This window comes from Lipophrys pholis (assembly GCF_963383615.2).
Source record: "Lipophrys pholis genome assembly, chromosome: 22".
NCBI classification, from domain to species: Eukaryota; Metazoa; Chordata; class Actinopteri; order Blenniiformes; family Blenniidae; genus Lipophrys; species Lipophrys pholis.
In genome coordinates this window covers 6,496,286-6,511,070 of record NC_137644.1, presented here as the reverse complement: position 1 = coordinate 6,511,070, position 14,785 = coordinate 6,496,286, and the positions used below count along the sequence as shown (strand labels likewise).

Below are 14,785 nucleotides of genomic sequence, written 5' to 3'. Positions count from 1 at the left end.
ACGCTCGCCGATATTGAATTGTGCAGGAATATTGAGTAACTCAATAAAGCAGGAGACAAACAGAAGAGCTTTTACGGCGTGCAGGCCGGTGGGAGACAACAAAAGAAGCAGTGTGCAGCTCAGACTGTTGTGAATATTGTATCAGGCCGTAAAAAGAGAGACGTGAAACACAAACACTGTACTGTTTGCTTTACAGTCTCCCACCTTTATGATACATAATTAGCATGCGATGCAGAAATCCAATGCCTGTTTCTATTTCAATCGCTGTGCACTAAAGCTCTGAGGATTATATTGATCCGTTTGGAGCTGGAGGTTCAGTTCCCATCGAAACGGCGAGGCTCTGGAGGAGCAGCCCGGCGAGATTCATATTGGCAGATGAAAGCGCAGCGGTGGCGTGAGCCTTCAGGGTGGCGGTAATCAGTTATTAATCACATAACTTCAGGCCTACTGAGAGCTCCAGGCATGTGACTGAGACACAATCCCACAGTGTTCCTCCGTCTTCGTGCTCTGTTCATCCCACAGTTAGCATATGAGCACCAATCCGTTCACCTGATCTGTTTCGCTTCACCCGGCATGCATACAAGCATCGAATTCCCAGAGAGCCTGTCTGGATTCTCGGGATAAACAATACAAAGAAATATCAGTATATTTTTTTAAATGTTCACATTTAATTAAATCTATTCTGAACAACTGGAGTATTTCTTTACATCTCTCCTCTCATAACGTTACTGATTGGATTACAGGATGTCTGAAGCCTTCAGCATAAATGTATTTATAAAGTCCAAGGCCCCGTTTACACGACGACGTTTCAAGTAAAAATGCATCGTCTGCATTTTCGCTTTGGTTTGTAGGTGATCAACTACCAGGAGCATTCACGGTGAATTAGGCCCTATTTACATGTAAACAATCTGCTGGGAACGCTATTGTTTCCTCGCTGTCGCCATTAAGGCCCCGTTTACACGACGACGTTTTCAAGTGAAAACACAAAACTTTCGTAGCGTTTTGGGCGTCTGTTTACAAAACAAGGGTGCTCAGAGACACTGGAAACACGACTTTTCAAAAGTGCTCCGGCCTCATCTCCACAGTCACGGGGAAAAATGCAACTTTCTGAAACACTACTTGCACATGTGCAGAAGAACTATTCACTACGGCCATGGTGCGTTGCAGCATTTCCTCTGTCTACGCGGAACCCGAGTGTTTTCACATAGTTGAGTTTTCACCCGTTTCAAAAAGCTCCGCCTTGGGAGGCGTTTTCAAAAAGTTGCATTTTCAGTGGCTCTGAGCGCCGTCGTCATATAAACAGACACCCAAAATGCAAGTTTTGCGTTTTCACTTGACAATAATACCTCAAACTTTGATTTATTACTTCATCCCTCAGTGGGATTCAAGCCGGTGAGCCTCCGGTCATGAGCTTGCTCCTCTAATCTTTTTCCCACCGCACACTCTGCTTCTGAAAGGTTACAAAAAAATGTGTTAAGCCTTTTAAAGAGAAATGACAGGCTTTTGTCATATTACTTATCCACTTAAGTTTTTTATTTAGCTATTTCAACAGAGAAAAGAAGGCAGGATTAATATCTTCACTCAAGGGGAAAAGGTCACATCCATATTTCTTTAAAGCTTTATAATAAAAAAAAAAGAAAAAGTGATTCTGAAATGCCTGTAATGAGTTGGTACATTTCCAAGCAGCAAGGGCGTCTGTCTGGGAGGTTTATGAGCATTTTTTTCTCATTAGACGAAGGTCAAGGGCCATCCAGATTCTTCCTCTCTCTATTTGCCTTCACATGCTCATTAGTGCCATTTTCTTCATCCACATCAAGGACTCTCGCTCCTGGTTTGGAAGTTAACTTCAAAGATTGATATTGCCGGCGTTTTCACTTTCTTCCTCGCTGATCATAAGTGATGCCTGCCCAGCTCCTGATATAATCTTTCCTCCTTCAATCAGGGACAATTTTAGATTTTGCAACAAACACACGAGCTGAAAATTCAATTAGATGGTACCGAGTCACAGCTGTTGCCATAAATTCAGCGCGGTGAGCCTGTTTCAGTCAATATATGTCACGTCTTGAAGTAGTTTTATCCCGTTGCGAGAGCTCAGGGACTCAGAGCAGTCCTTACAGGACAGGTGGTAACAGAAATTGTAATAACATGTAGCTGTTTACCTCCTTAGCAGGTGAAACGTCTTGTGATAACTAATCTGGCTCATGTGAAATATGTCTGCAGAGATAACAGGGTGCTGTTTACACAGGAGAGGACGTGTAAACAACTCAAGGTATAGCGCGACAAGCTGGAACATCTGCCGGATCATTCCCTCCCCACGATCACGTGAAAAGCTCTCTGGCTTTTTGTTCACGTCTTCAGTTCAGCCCTTCAACTCTAATCAAGCACACAGATTTAAGTGAAATCGACCCTGGAGCGCACTGCGATGGCCTCTCCCCGTCGGGTGAGTGGCGCGACTGATCAGATGGGTGGAGAATCCCAGAGGAGCAGCCGCTCCTTTGCTTATTTATCTCTTCTCACCGTGACAAAGCATGTGAGACGACTGCAGGGGGAATCGCGGTGACGTCACTCGCTTAGGAAGACAGATTGTGATTCATGACGGTCCAGCAGAGAGAGGAGGGAGCGATGGGAACGAGAGGGCTCGGCCGAGTGACCCGACACATCCTCCTAACGCCGACAGCAAAAAGCTGTCGCGTGTCTTACCTCCAACAAAGCAGCTGACGGGAGAAATGAAGTTAAAGATCTGTGCTGGACGCCCACATGGTCCCATCTATGAATAATTCCAGTTGGAGGGGAAGTATAGCAAACATGATCCCTCCACTGACTGACCACACAAAAACAAAATGTCGTAGGACAGCTCATTTCAGTGGATGTTGGTCACTTCCCCCATGAACTGGTTCAATTTTGTCCAAAACTTAAGACCTGCTCATGTCAGTGTGGGGTTTAGAGATGAGGGGAGGTAGAACGGGAGGATGTTGGGAGTGGAAATGGACATGATTGGCTACATTAGAGGGTAATCCAGAGATTTTGTGAGGGACAAGGATGTTGAGGATGGAGGACACCATAGACAGAAGGAATCTGCAGTAAATCGTAACACCATAACACTTTTTTCTTATCACACCAGCATTTCTAGGGCCTCAATTCCAGACAAACACATTTTTACAAAATCAGCTGCATTTCTTTTTACTAAATATTTGATACAAACACATCAAAATGCTCGAACACAGCATTGTTTAGTGGAAGCTACAATAAATATCAATAAATTCCTGTTTAGTTATTTAAGCAAATATTCTTTTAAAATTCAGCCTTCAGACCAGCGCTGCCAAACATGAGGCCCGTGGGACAAAACCGGCCCGCAAGACGTTCCAACCCGGCCAAACCCCCAAGAAAATGGCAAATATTGAATTTCAAACAAATTTCTAAAGAGTAGCGGATAAAGCACAACACTGAGACCCAAGCTGAGATATCAGTGATGCTGACATCATGCAACAGCTATAGGAGAAGTTTTATTGGGACATTTCACAGTTTTTTTCACCAGAAGGTTTCATTAAAATTAGGGATGGGGCCGATCCGATCCAGTATCGGTATCGGGTTCCGATACCAACACAATTCATGGATCGGAGATTTCCGATCCAGCCAGCGGAGATTTCCGATCCATGAAGCCGCGTCTGTGCGATACTGTTGCTGAAATGACTCCACAAGCGTTTCCCTGCCGGCTGCTCTGCTCGCTGGCTGCAAAATGTGGAATGGATTTCCTAAACGGAGGCGGGTCTCAATGAGATGCGGAGTAATGAGTCAGGAAATCCATTCCACAGTTTGCAGCCAGCGAGCAGACCAGCACTGTGCTGTCCAACTTTTTTACGCTCAAAACACCATAAAGCAACGCAGCAACGGGGAAGTTTGCAAAGCCGTTGTACAGCGAGGCGCCTTCTCTGCCGCCAGACGTCATCGTTTTAAAACGCCAGCTCACCGAGGAGAACGGCGCTGACCGCGGCATCAAAACAATGAACAGTTGCTAAAGAATTCCCAAGGGATTAATAAAGTGATTCTGAGGTTTTAAGGATATAACAAGTTTATTATGAGATAACGTCACGCAGACACCCACATTGTCCAAACTGAACAAAAATAGTTTGTACTGCTGTATTTTCTGACCTTATATTAACCTCAAGTTGCCTTTTGAGAGAATACATGCAAACATTCGTACATTTCATTCTTCAGTTTATTACAGCCTCATATAAAATTAACAATAATGATAATAATAATAATAATAATATTAAAGCAAACAGAGCTCTGGTATTGGAATAGCATCGGTATCGGGATCGGTGGATCGGTGCATCCCTAATTAAAATTGGCTTTATGTTGAGATTGTTGTCATTTTCGTGAGTAATTGATTGGATTTGTAGAAAATATCAACATTTTCATCACGCTTTCTCAAGTTTTCTTTTAAATGTTCACCGTTTCTTGGTGGTTTGTCCTGATTGGAGCCTTTTGTGAGCCGCTTTTTGCCCACTGGCCTTATGTTAATAATGCAAATAATAATAATGCATGGGTTTTATACAGCGCTTTTATGGACACTCAATGCTGGATGAATGGACGCTTTACATTGCATTATTTATTCACTCCATACTCGATGGCGGTAAACTATAAATGTAGCCACAGCTGCCCTGGGGCAGACTGACGGAAGCGAGGCAGCCAAACTGCGCCATCGGCCCCTCCGACCACCACCAACCACTCACTCTCACACTGCATCCACCCAGGCAGTTTACCACCCCTAAACAAGAAGCTTGTTGATGGGACCCTCTGCTGTCTGGTTTTGGTCCACAAGTCAAATGTTTGACCCCTCGGTCAAAAATCAATCAGGGATTTCGAGAAGAGACTAGGAGGATGTTGAAGCTCTCACATTTGACTGAATCCTATTGTACTGAGTCGTATTCTCGGAGCTGCAGTTTGGTGCTCGAGGGGAAATCAGAAGGTCCAGATGTGGGCAACATCTGCAAAGGTTTCTACATCTACGCCTCGATGGAAAAACTCTGCAGCCGGAGACTGTGGCAAACTAAATTTAGCAAATCTCCGAAGCAAACAGACGGCACACAATTAAGTGGCTCTGACTGTGAAGCTCGTCAGATTATCTTCTGGAGAAAGACGAGAGGGAGCGAGGTTTTAAAAGAACAATGACGGGAGAAAAAGTATCGCTCATTATCGGCCGAAAAAAGAGAGAAACTGTGAGGTATCGCCGAAGTGCAAGGGAGACTCTGTATTGTAATTACAGACTATCTTTTGACATCTATGAGGAGCTGCGACATCAGTCAAAGCAAATGAGAGCGTGCTACATCAAAATACAGTTACAGTGCGGCGCAGCGCAGAGTGATGACACCAGCAGTTCATTTCCCTCTGCTGCACTCACCACCAGGCCGTCCTCATTACCGATACCGGTTGATTAACTGAGCCAGGTTTTTTTAATTACGTGACTGTCAGGACTCCACTAATAATTCCTTCTCCGAACAGATCTCGACTTTGTTGATCGAGTCTAACCGCTCCGACACAAAGTGCGTTGCTCCCCCCCCCAAAAAAATCTACCAATTTTACTGCGGGCTCGTCTCTTCTGCTTTTAAACATTCAAACTGAGCAGTTCAAGAGATTCTGGAGCTTCAAACAGGTTTAAGCCACCAGGGCAGAGGATGTTTCATTTGCCAAATTGTTTCATGTATTATTCCTTTTGTCGTCTGATTGCAAGAGTCTGAACGAATGTATCATCATCCATCCATTAATCTTCTATACTGCTTCCTCCGAACGGATCCTGGCTGACAGTGGAGCAAAAGGTAGATCACAAACCCTGGATAGATCACAGGTTAAACAGGCACACAACCACTGCACATACATTCAAATTGATAGTCTTTTTAAGTCGATATTTCACTGACTTGAGTAGTTCAAGACACAAAAATGTGAGAAAATGCGAGAATTGGCAAAATTTTTTACTTGGAATCGCACTAAATTGCTACTCAGGCAACATTTAGAAAATGATGGAAACAGCAGAAAGATTGAAAACGATGTTGTGAGCATGTTGGGCCACTGTTGTTTTTTGTAATGAAACCACACACGCAAGCACACAGAGAACAATCCGCTATGAACATTAACAATGGGAGCACAAGGACATTCGTATGGACAGACGATGAAGTTGTATTACAGTGACCGTCAACTCTAAAACATTTGGGAAATGTCATCGTCACAGACCAGTGGAGTACATGTAGAAAATTCACGAAATCCAAAAAATCGATCGCACGGTGATGTTCGCTGACATTTCTTTTGGATGCTGATTTACAGGCTTTGCTCGGCGGTGACCGGTCAGCTGAGGGAGACGCACCAGCAAACATCCACTTGCCACTCGCTTCCTTAAGTTCTCGCCCACTACTTCGATTTAAAACAAAAATGTTCCAAAAGGAGCCACAGGAAGGTCTATTTTTACTGCCAATCAGCCAGAAACACATCGTTTATACGACTTGGACAACTTGAATGCCAAATATACAGAGCGCCTGATTTCCCGTGTTGACAACACGGCCTCCTGACATCAATCTGTGGGCCGCGCCGGGGAACAAGCAGAAGGAATAAATATTCAGTGTCAACCAATCTCTTCCTGGAAGATTACTAATCGTTTTTCCTTGACATGCTGTGAATCTTTCATACAGCCAAAGGTTAACATGACTATTTATCTACGTACAGAAGGACTTATAACGGTGTCACAGATTAGTTTATGTCACATTTCTACACTTGTTTTTTTTTTCCCCTTCTGAATCAACATTAACTGCAATGATGTTCAGAGCCACTGGAAATGCAACTATCTGAAAACAACTCCTAAGGTGGAACTCTTTGAAAACCGCTGTCGTGTAAACGGGCGAACCAGAGACTTCCTGGAAAAGCTCGGGTGGACGGCAGAGACACTGCTTTTATTTTTTTTTTCTATACATATAGAAATAATGGCATTTCAGTTAACAGAGGGGAAAAATGTACGATTATTTTATTTATTTATATGGCACTTTTCTTTTGGGGATTATTTTCTAACGGCGGAGTGATACGTTGTGTTCCTCGAGTTTGTGAGTGTTATAGTGGGAGAGTTGTATTATGAGGACTTGTACAGAAGAGGAGGAGAATTAAAGAAGTTGCACTAGAGCCTGTGCTGTGTGACTTTTCTATTGTTCATGCATGCGCCTGTGCATGTGCACCACGGCTGTAGTAAATAGTTCTGCACATGCTCAGTAGATGGACAATAACAACGTTTCCTCGTGTCATGACTCCCAGTCCATATTCTCCAGGGACTTGGTAGTTTTATAGTTGTTCTCAGCTTGCATGTGTGGTCTGTGTTGGTTCCATTAAAAAACAACAATGGCACCAATTCATGGCCCATCATGCTAACTACACCGTTTTCAGTGTTTCTTCTGTTTCCATAGAAACTGAGATTATTTTGAAAACGTTGCCATGTAAACCTGAAACGAAGATGCAAAATCGATGCGTTTTCACTTGAAACGTTTGTATGCAAAATCGAGTTCAAGACTCAATGCAAACTAGTTTTTAAATGATTATTTATCTGAATTGTTATGTGACGTAACCTTCATACTCGGCTCTACAGGTGACTTTCTTACAAATGGGGCACCATTGAAAAGGTTTTATAACAGGAGAAGATCTGTTACATTCATTAATTATTCAACTGCTTTTCTTGTTTTTTTTGTGCGATTTCATCATGAATCAACCAAATCTTTCAGTGTGAGGCGTGTTGAAACGTGTTGATCTCTTGGATCACATCACAAACACAAAAATTCCAATCAGTCTGATTTGATCCCAAAGCATCCCGAGCCTCCCTCGTCACACACCAACTTCACACGTCCAAAAAGTTTTTTGGGGGACTTTTATTTGCTTTTCAATAAGCTGACACTGTCTGTGTAGCAGCCTGTCCTGGAAACTCATTTTCCCGGGCTCCCAGAACATCAGGCTGTGACTAAAAAAGGTCATCCTCATCATTCGCTGATTAGAGAGAAAGGCACCGGGCCCGGCGAAGCTGCGGTGACACGTGACGAAGCCTCGGCGCCATTGTCTGGAGGATGTGTAGATGTGTTTGCACTGGGCCGATCTCCAACTTTTCGGGTGTAATTAGTCCGTTTCTAACAGTGAGCACAACTTGCTGCAATTCATTTTTTGGTACTTGGAAGTGTCAGTTCGGAAAAACTGCAGCAGTAGCACAAACCGGAGTCAGGCTTCCACCTCTTTTCCTCTGAAACCACTGCGACTCTTGTGTCTTAGAAGATGCTATCCACGATGTCCTGAAACAACGGTCTGCTGCTGCCTCTTTGACCTGCGTGTCCTCGCTGACCTCTAGCTAAAATCCACCCATGAAAAAAATGAAAATAATCACTTCCTGAAAGGGTAAAATGGGACAACAGGGGTTTTACCAAGCGAATCTTGTCCCCGTGCCAGGAGAATTACCTCTAATTTGCTCTCACTGCGACGATTTCCTCGTAGCATGACAAATAAATCACTCCTGGAGGGCTAATGGCTCCTGCAGGAGCCTGTGGTGAAAGCAGAGGCAGAGAACATCACACTCTTATTGTCTTCTTCATCCTGGGTAATTACTGGACACTGTCCCTCCATGACAATTATTCTGAGAACTGTTATTTCTGTATTATCAGAAGCCACAAGTGACGTCGGACCGTGTGACCAGGGAGTCATGACACTCTGGAGGAAACACTGTTCTTATTGTCCATCTGCTGAGCATGTGCAGAACTACGAGTTACTACGGACGCAGCGTTTCAGAAAAGTTGCCTTTTCCCTGTTTGCATGGAGCCGAAGCACTTTCAGAAAGTTGTGTTTTCAGTGTCTGAACGTTTTTGTGTAAACGGACACTCGAAACACAACTTAAGTTTTCTGTTCTGACTGGGAAACGTCGTCGTGTACACGGGGAATCAAAGAAAGAAAAACTTGCAGGATACAGGAAAATGAGCTGAACTGAAAAAAAGCCGTAGCTTCTGTGGACAGTTGGCATTTTGCAAAGACGCTGAAGCGCAGAGAGAAATGCTCTCGACCGCGATGCCGCCATCAGATCTTGCACACCCTCTTTTCTTCCTCCGATCGAAACGCTTAATGCTTTCCTTCCCGGAGTATCACCCAGCTGTTCTCTCACTCTTATCCCAGCTTCAGCTAAACTCAACAAGTAGAAAGACAGATTTCCAGGCACTCAAAGATCCTTCTGAGAGCAGCAGAAAGGCAGAGCCACTATGGATAATGTCAGTCTGAACATCAAAGAGGGAGGCTTTAACCCTTTACAGGGCTCTTGCTGGAAGAAACAAAAAAAAGTCCTGCTCTGAAATACAGAATAAGGACACACAAATCTATATTACATGTGTTTCTGTACAATCAGAGCTGTTAGAAAGTGCTGAACAAGTAAAATCAGACATTTTCATCTTCTTTAGATTGACAAACGTTTACAAATTGCACATTTCAAGACATGTTTATCTGCACGGCTGTATAAAAACCCATCAGTCTAGATTGAATTATCCCCACAGCAATGCTACTGGATGCGTTTTACAAACATTAAAGCCCCCAAAGGATTAACAGCAGTCATCCTCCCAGGCTTCTTTAAGTGGCACCCTGACACTGACACTTGTAATTTGCAGATTACATTGTTTGCAGCTTCACTTTGTCTTGAGCCTCCTACAGAGTGTGATTTTATCATTTTAATACAGACTACACTGGACCTCATAAACAGGTTGGACTAGACAGTGGCAACCTCCACTAGTCAGTGGTGACGAACAGTAATGCATAGGAAAGAAAGAAAGTCAGTAGTCTCCGTAATTCTGAGAGTGGGTGGAAAGCTTTGTCAGACAACCTCAAGACACTTTCTATAAGGGGTGTCAACATAAGACCCGTGGGCCAAAACCGGCCCGCAAGAGGCTCCAATCCAGCCAAATGGTAAAACTTTCAGAGAAAACCTTAATTTTTTTAACAGGTTTCTTCAGAGTAGCGACACAACACAACACTTAGAACACAGCTGTGATGTCAGAGATGTTGCCATGAAGGTTAGCAAACTAGCGTTAGCCTCAGAGCCATGTTGTCAGTGTGAGTTTATCAAAACAGCCACAATACAACAGCTATAGGATAAGTTTTTTGGACAGTTCACTGTCTTTTGCACCAGACGTTTCCATTAAAATTGGCTTCAAGTTGAGATTGTAGTCATTTTCAGTAGTAATTGTTGGGTTTTGTGAAAATATTGACTTTTTCATCACGTATCCTCTGCACCACAACCGGAAAAAACCCTGTAAAGTTATGATGCCACTATTGCTTAATGGCTGAATGTGGCTCCTGAACTAAAATGTGTTTGACACTGCTGGTATAGAACCTGAGAAACTGCCCTTTGCTTTTGAACGCTGGTGGGAATTGGTGTGTCCACTAACAAAATATCAGATTCACGATCTGTGGTCTTTATTTGAAGGAATCTGAAGGTACGAGAAGAATTTCAAAAAAACTTGTACCCTGCCTTTCCCCATCGTCACCCAAGGATTGGCTGCATGGGTCCTCAAGCCTGAACTGGATAAATCCACATAGAATATAAATGGAAGGAAAATAGATGAAGCTAAAAGATAAAGCAAATGAAGAATATTGTGTTCAGATGCCTGGAAGAAGCTAAGAGTCTGTCATGTTACCACTACAATCTCTCAATCTCCTTTATATACACAATATTTGCAGTTTTTTGTCCAAATTAGGTAAAGATTACATGTTTACAAAGTCTTTGCCAGGTAATATGTGACACTGACACGGTGAACATATCTGGCATTATCTTGCTTGACATCAGCTCGGAAACCTCTAATAACAGACCAGCCTCCAGGTCAAATTGCACATTTCTAAAAGCCGAGTTGTTAATGTTCAGAGCGGATTGTTCTCTGCTGCATGTGTGTGTGTGGTTTCATTACAAAAACAAACATCGCCCACTCGTGGCGTGGCACGGTAACTACATCGTTTTTAGCGTTTGTGCCTTTTCCGTGGAAACGGACATCGTTTTCAAAACGTTGCCATGTAAACACAAAACTTTCCTGAAACAAAATGTTTTCACTTGAAACTTTATGGTGTCGTCGGCGTCTCAAACAACATCAAACAGGTGGTTTTTGATGCTAAAACTGATGGTCAACAAACGGTCCAGGAAACAGTTTCTGGTTATTTTCCAGTTGAGAAACATCCAGAAATGTGCAACACGTTCCTGCAGACTGGTTCTGCTCGTCCATACTGGGAGAATTCATTCATATTTCCATTTTTTCTTTGGACTATGAGGTTTCTGTCCGTTCGGTGAGTCGCTGTACGTTTAATACGAAGGTCGTCGTCTCCGGGGAGGAGAGATTGTTTGCAGTTAAATGCCAGCTCCACACAGACTGACGGGTTTTAATAATGCATGCAGGGAGGTTGAATCCCATTGTTCTCGATGGGTCTTGCTTATCACAGTCATTTCCTCTGACAACAACAGGAAGGCCGATGATGTGAGATCTTTTCATCCCGCTGCGACCCAGCGACACCCCCCACACACACACACACTCATGTTTGACAAACTCAGCGACTCAGCAGTTAAAGCCCGCACCCAACATGAGATGAAACTACCTTTTCATTAGCAATTATAGTGTTTTCACCCAAAGTGTCTGCAGCTGGGGGGGAAAGAAAAAGAGAAGCCTGTAATGTTGCCTCTCTCTGACGGCTCCTGTGTGAAACTATCATTACCACTGCTCGTGTCATTACAGCTGCCAGCCCGCCGCCCGGCTGAATTCACGCCGCGGCGCGTGAACGTAGCTCAGCCTCCTCTTTGCATACATACTGAGGTCACATCTGAATCACGTCCCCGGAAAATGACTGCAGATGCGATACGGCTGACATTTTACCAAGTTGGTAAGCCTCAGTGTTTAAAAGCCTGTTCTTCATTACAGAGGAGCTGGTTTTCTATAAATCTATATGCAGGGGGGGAGGTTGTGTGTGTGTGTGTGTGTGTGTGTGTGTGTGTGTGTGTGTGTGTGTGTGTGTGTGTGTGTGTGTGTGTGTGTGTGTGTGTGTGTGTGTGTGTGTGTGTGTGTGTGTGTGTGTGTGTGTGTGGGAAGAGCTTAGGTTGTATTGTTTATCTGTTTGCTGGTGCGATCTGAGGCTCATTTCATTAGCTCTGCATAGCATAGCACTTCTGCACACAACAGATTGAGCAGCGGTGAAGCCTGGCTGCCCACAAGCATTAAACTTTACTGGAGGACAAATTGAAATCGAGCATATGGATAAAAGAAAGCGTAATTCTTTAGCAGGAAATGGTAATCACTGGAATTACCAACAAGTGACATCAGTTTGACTTAATTCGTGCCGAATAATACACACTCCCGCCACATGAAGTGTATTTATAGTCTCCTCTCGGGGCTGCTGCTGTTAGCTTTGGTTGGCTCAAAGGAAATAGCTTAGGTGTCGCCTTTCTCTATATTTGACAGCATCCGTTTTCCTATGCAAGGCTTGTGCAATATTACATTTCAACAGTGCATTGCTCTGAATGCCACACTGGGGATTTTCTCCTCGTAAGCTAAAAATAGTCTCTTTTAAAGAGGAATGTAAATGGATGTAGTTCATCCTCACAGGCCAGCTTCAAGGTCTGGGAGGATGAACTACACGGTCATGTCACACATGCTCCGTTGGTAGTTTGTGTTTGCACTCTGGACTGAACACGTTTATCAACTTATAAGTTACTGTTGCTGTTGTCATACACAAGCTCATTGCATCTGTTGTGACTGTTACTCTTAAGGTTTTGCACTACAACGTATTTGATCATTTCAGTTTATCACTGGTACACTCGATTTACATTCTTTGTGCAAAACACAATGATTTGATTTGATGACTTTATAAGTGGACGCATAGTTAGATGAAGTAATGGCTTAGCTCATTACACATATAAACTGTGTGAGTAGAGACTTGCAGGTATTTACAACCAATACGAGAAGATGAAAAGAGTCATGTTAAGATGACAATTAGGCCGAGACCGAATGTTTTGCGTTTACATGGCAACGATTTTAAAAAATGGTGTCCGTTTACACCGAGATGGTAGAAAATCTGACAACAATGTAGTTTTCATGTTGGACCACTAGTTGGTGCTGTTTGTATTTGTAATGAATCCACACACAGATGCAGAAGAGAACAATACTAACCTACTAACTTTATGGCTTCTCCACTCAAACATCTTTCCTTCATTACATGCAGCATAAATTCACTAGGAAAAATGTGTTTTGGATTATTTCCTCTCGAGAATAAAGTGTAAAATCGTGCAGGTAAAAAGGCACCCCCCTGTCCCTCAGATTTATTTTCCCCTGAACTCTCTGGCGCCCTCCAGTGTGACCCAGTGGTATCCAGCACAATTTGTTTTTCCTCACATCATCATCACCATCATGTGCGATCTAATTAAAATACACTGGGAGGGTCTTCTCTCAGTTCAGCAGGGAAATAGACCAAATGCAAATCGAGCAGGATTGCACCCTGGAGGCGGTGCTGCCATGTGAATGAGGTCGAGGGTCTGGGGACAAATATGTGTTTAAGTCACATGGGCTACAATTTACATCGTCCTCCCTCCCACAGCGGCTCTCTAGTAAACACCACCCGAGCGTCAACACGCAGGACAGCATTACGCATCAATTATAGTCCATTCAAAAACCTCCAACAAGTCCCCCCCAACCCCCCAAAAAGAAATACATAAAATAGATCCTGTTAATGTTTTCTGTGCGCCTGTCAGGAGTGACGCACCTGTACATTGTGCAAATCCAAAGTTGTCTCCTTCTCTAACAAAGTGGATTTTCACGTCAAAGCGCTCCTCTTCGTGCCCTCGCTCTTTAAGATCATGAAGCGATCAGGAATATAGAGGAGGTTACATAATCCACGAGAGGATGTGAGTACACATCAGATGTAGCCACATAACGGAGGGTCGGGAAAAAAAAAAAAACCCCAAAGGCGAGCGCTCCTTTTCTGGGAATAGAAACGGGAAAACAGGCGCACAGAAACCGATGCGCGTTCGTACCGGAGCGGAGCCGGAGCGCGCGCCGAGTGGAAATAACGAGCAGGGCGCAGAAATGAAGGGAAATCCGAGCAACTGGATCTAATCCGGCTTCCTGGGTCCGTGTGGAAGTTTGGAAAGGCTGAGGTTTGAAAAATAAAAAATAAAAGAAAGGAGAGATGTGAAGAGATGACGAGCAGAAATCAGCCTTACCTCGATCCAGTGTGAGCGGTTGGACCACTGTCGCCATGACTGCTGTTTACTGGAGACTGAAGAGACTACAGGAGCTGCAGCATCACACACACACACACACACACACACACACACACACACACACACACACACACACACACACACACACACACACACACACACACACACACACACACACACACACACACACACACACACACACACACTCTCTCTCTCTCTCTCTCTCTCTCTCTCTCTCTCTCTCTCTCAGAGAGAGGACAGAGAGAGAGAGGGAGAGAGGGAGGCTGGGAGTGGTTGTTGGAAAGGATTAATCCACCTCCATCCTCATCATATCTCATCACCTGGCTCAGTTTTCTGCACACGAATTAAAATGGATGAAAAACAAAGGAGGCAAAATAACTGAAGCATAAAAAAAGCTAAAAGCTTTTGTCTTTAATCACCTGCTAACAGAATATGGCATAATAAAAAAAAAAAAAAAAAAAAAAAAATTCTAATAATAATAATTTTTATTTGATGACTTAGAGTTTCATTTAGATTGTTTAAATG

General features: G+C 43.5%; 1 protein-coding gene across 1 annotated transcript in view; it reads right to left on the bottom strand.

The window, feature by feature from the left end:
• Nucleotides 1–14,498, bottom strand: part of lin7a (lin-7 homolog A (C. elegans)) — a 44,670-nt gene extending 30,172 nt beyond the window's left edge. Inside the window, exon 1 of the mRNA XM_080492177.1 lies at nt 14,240–14,498. Within this exon, the coding sequence (XP_080348303.1) occupies nt 14,240–14,276 (37 nt within the window). The 5' untranslated portion in view covers nt 14,277–14,498. The remainder of the gene's footprint in view (nt 1–14,239) is intronic.
• Nucleotides 14,499–14,785: the final 287 nt, after the last annotated feature.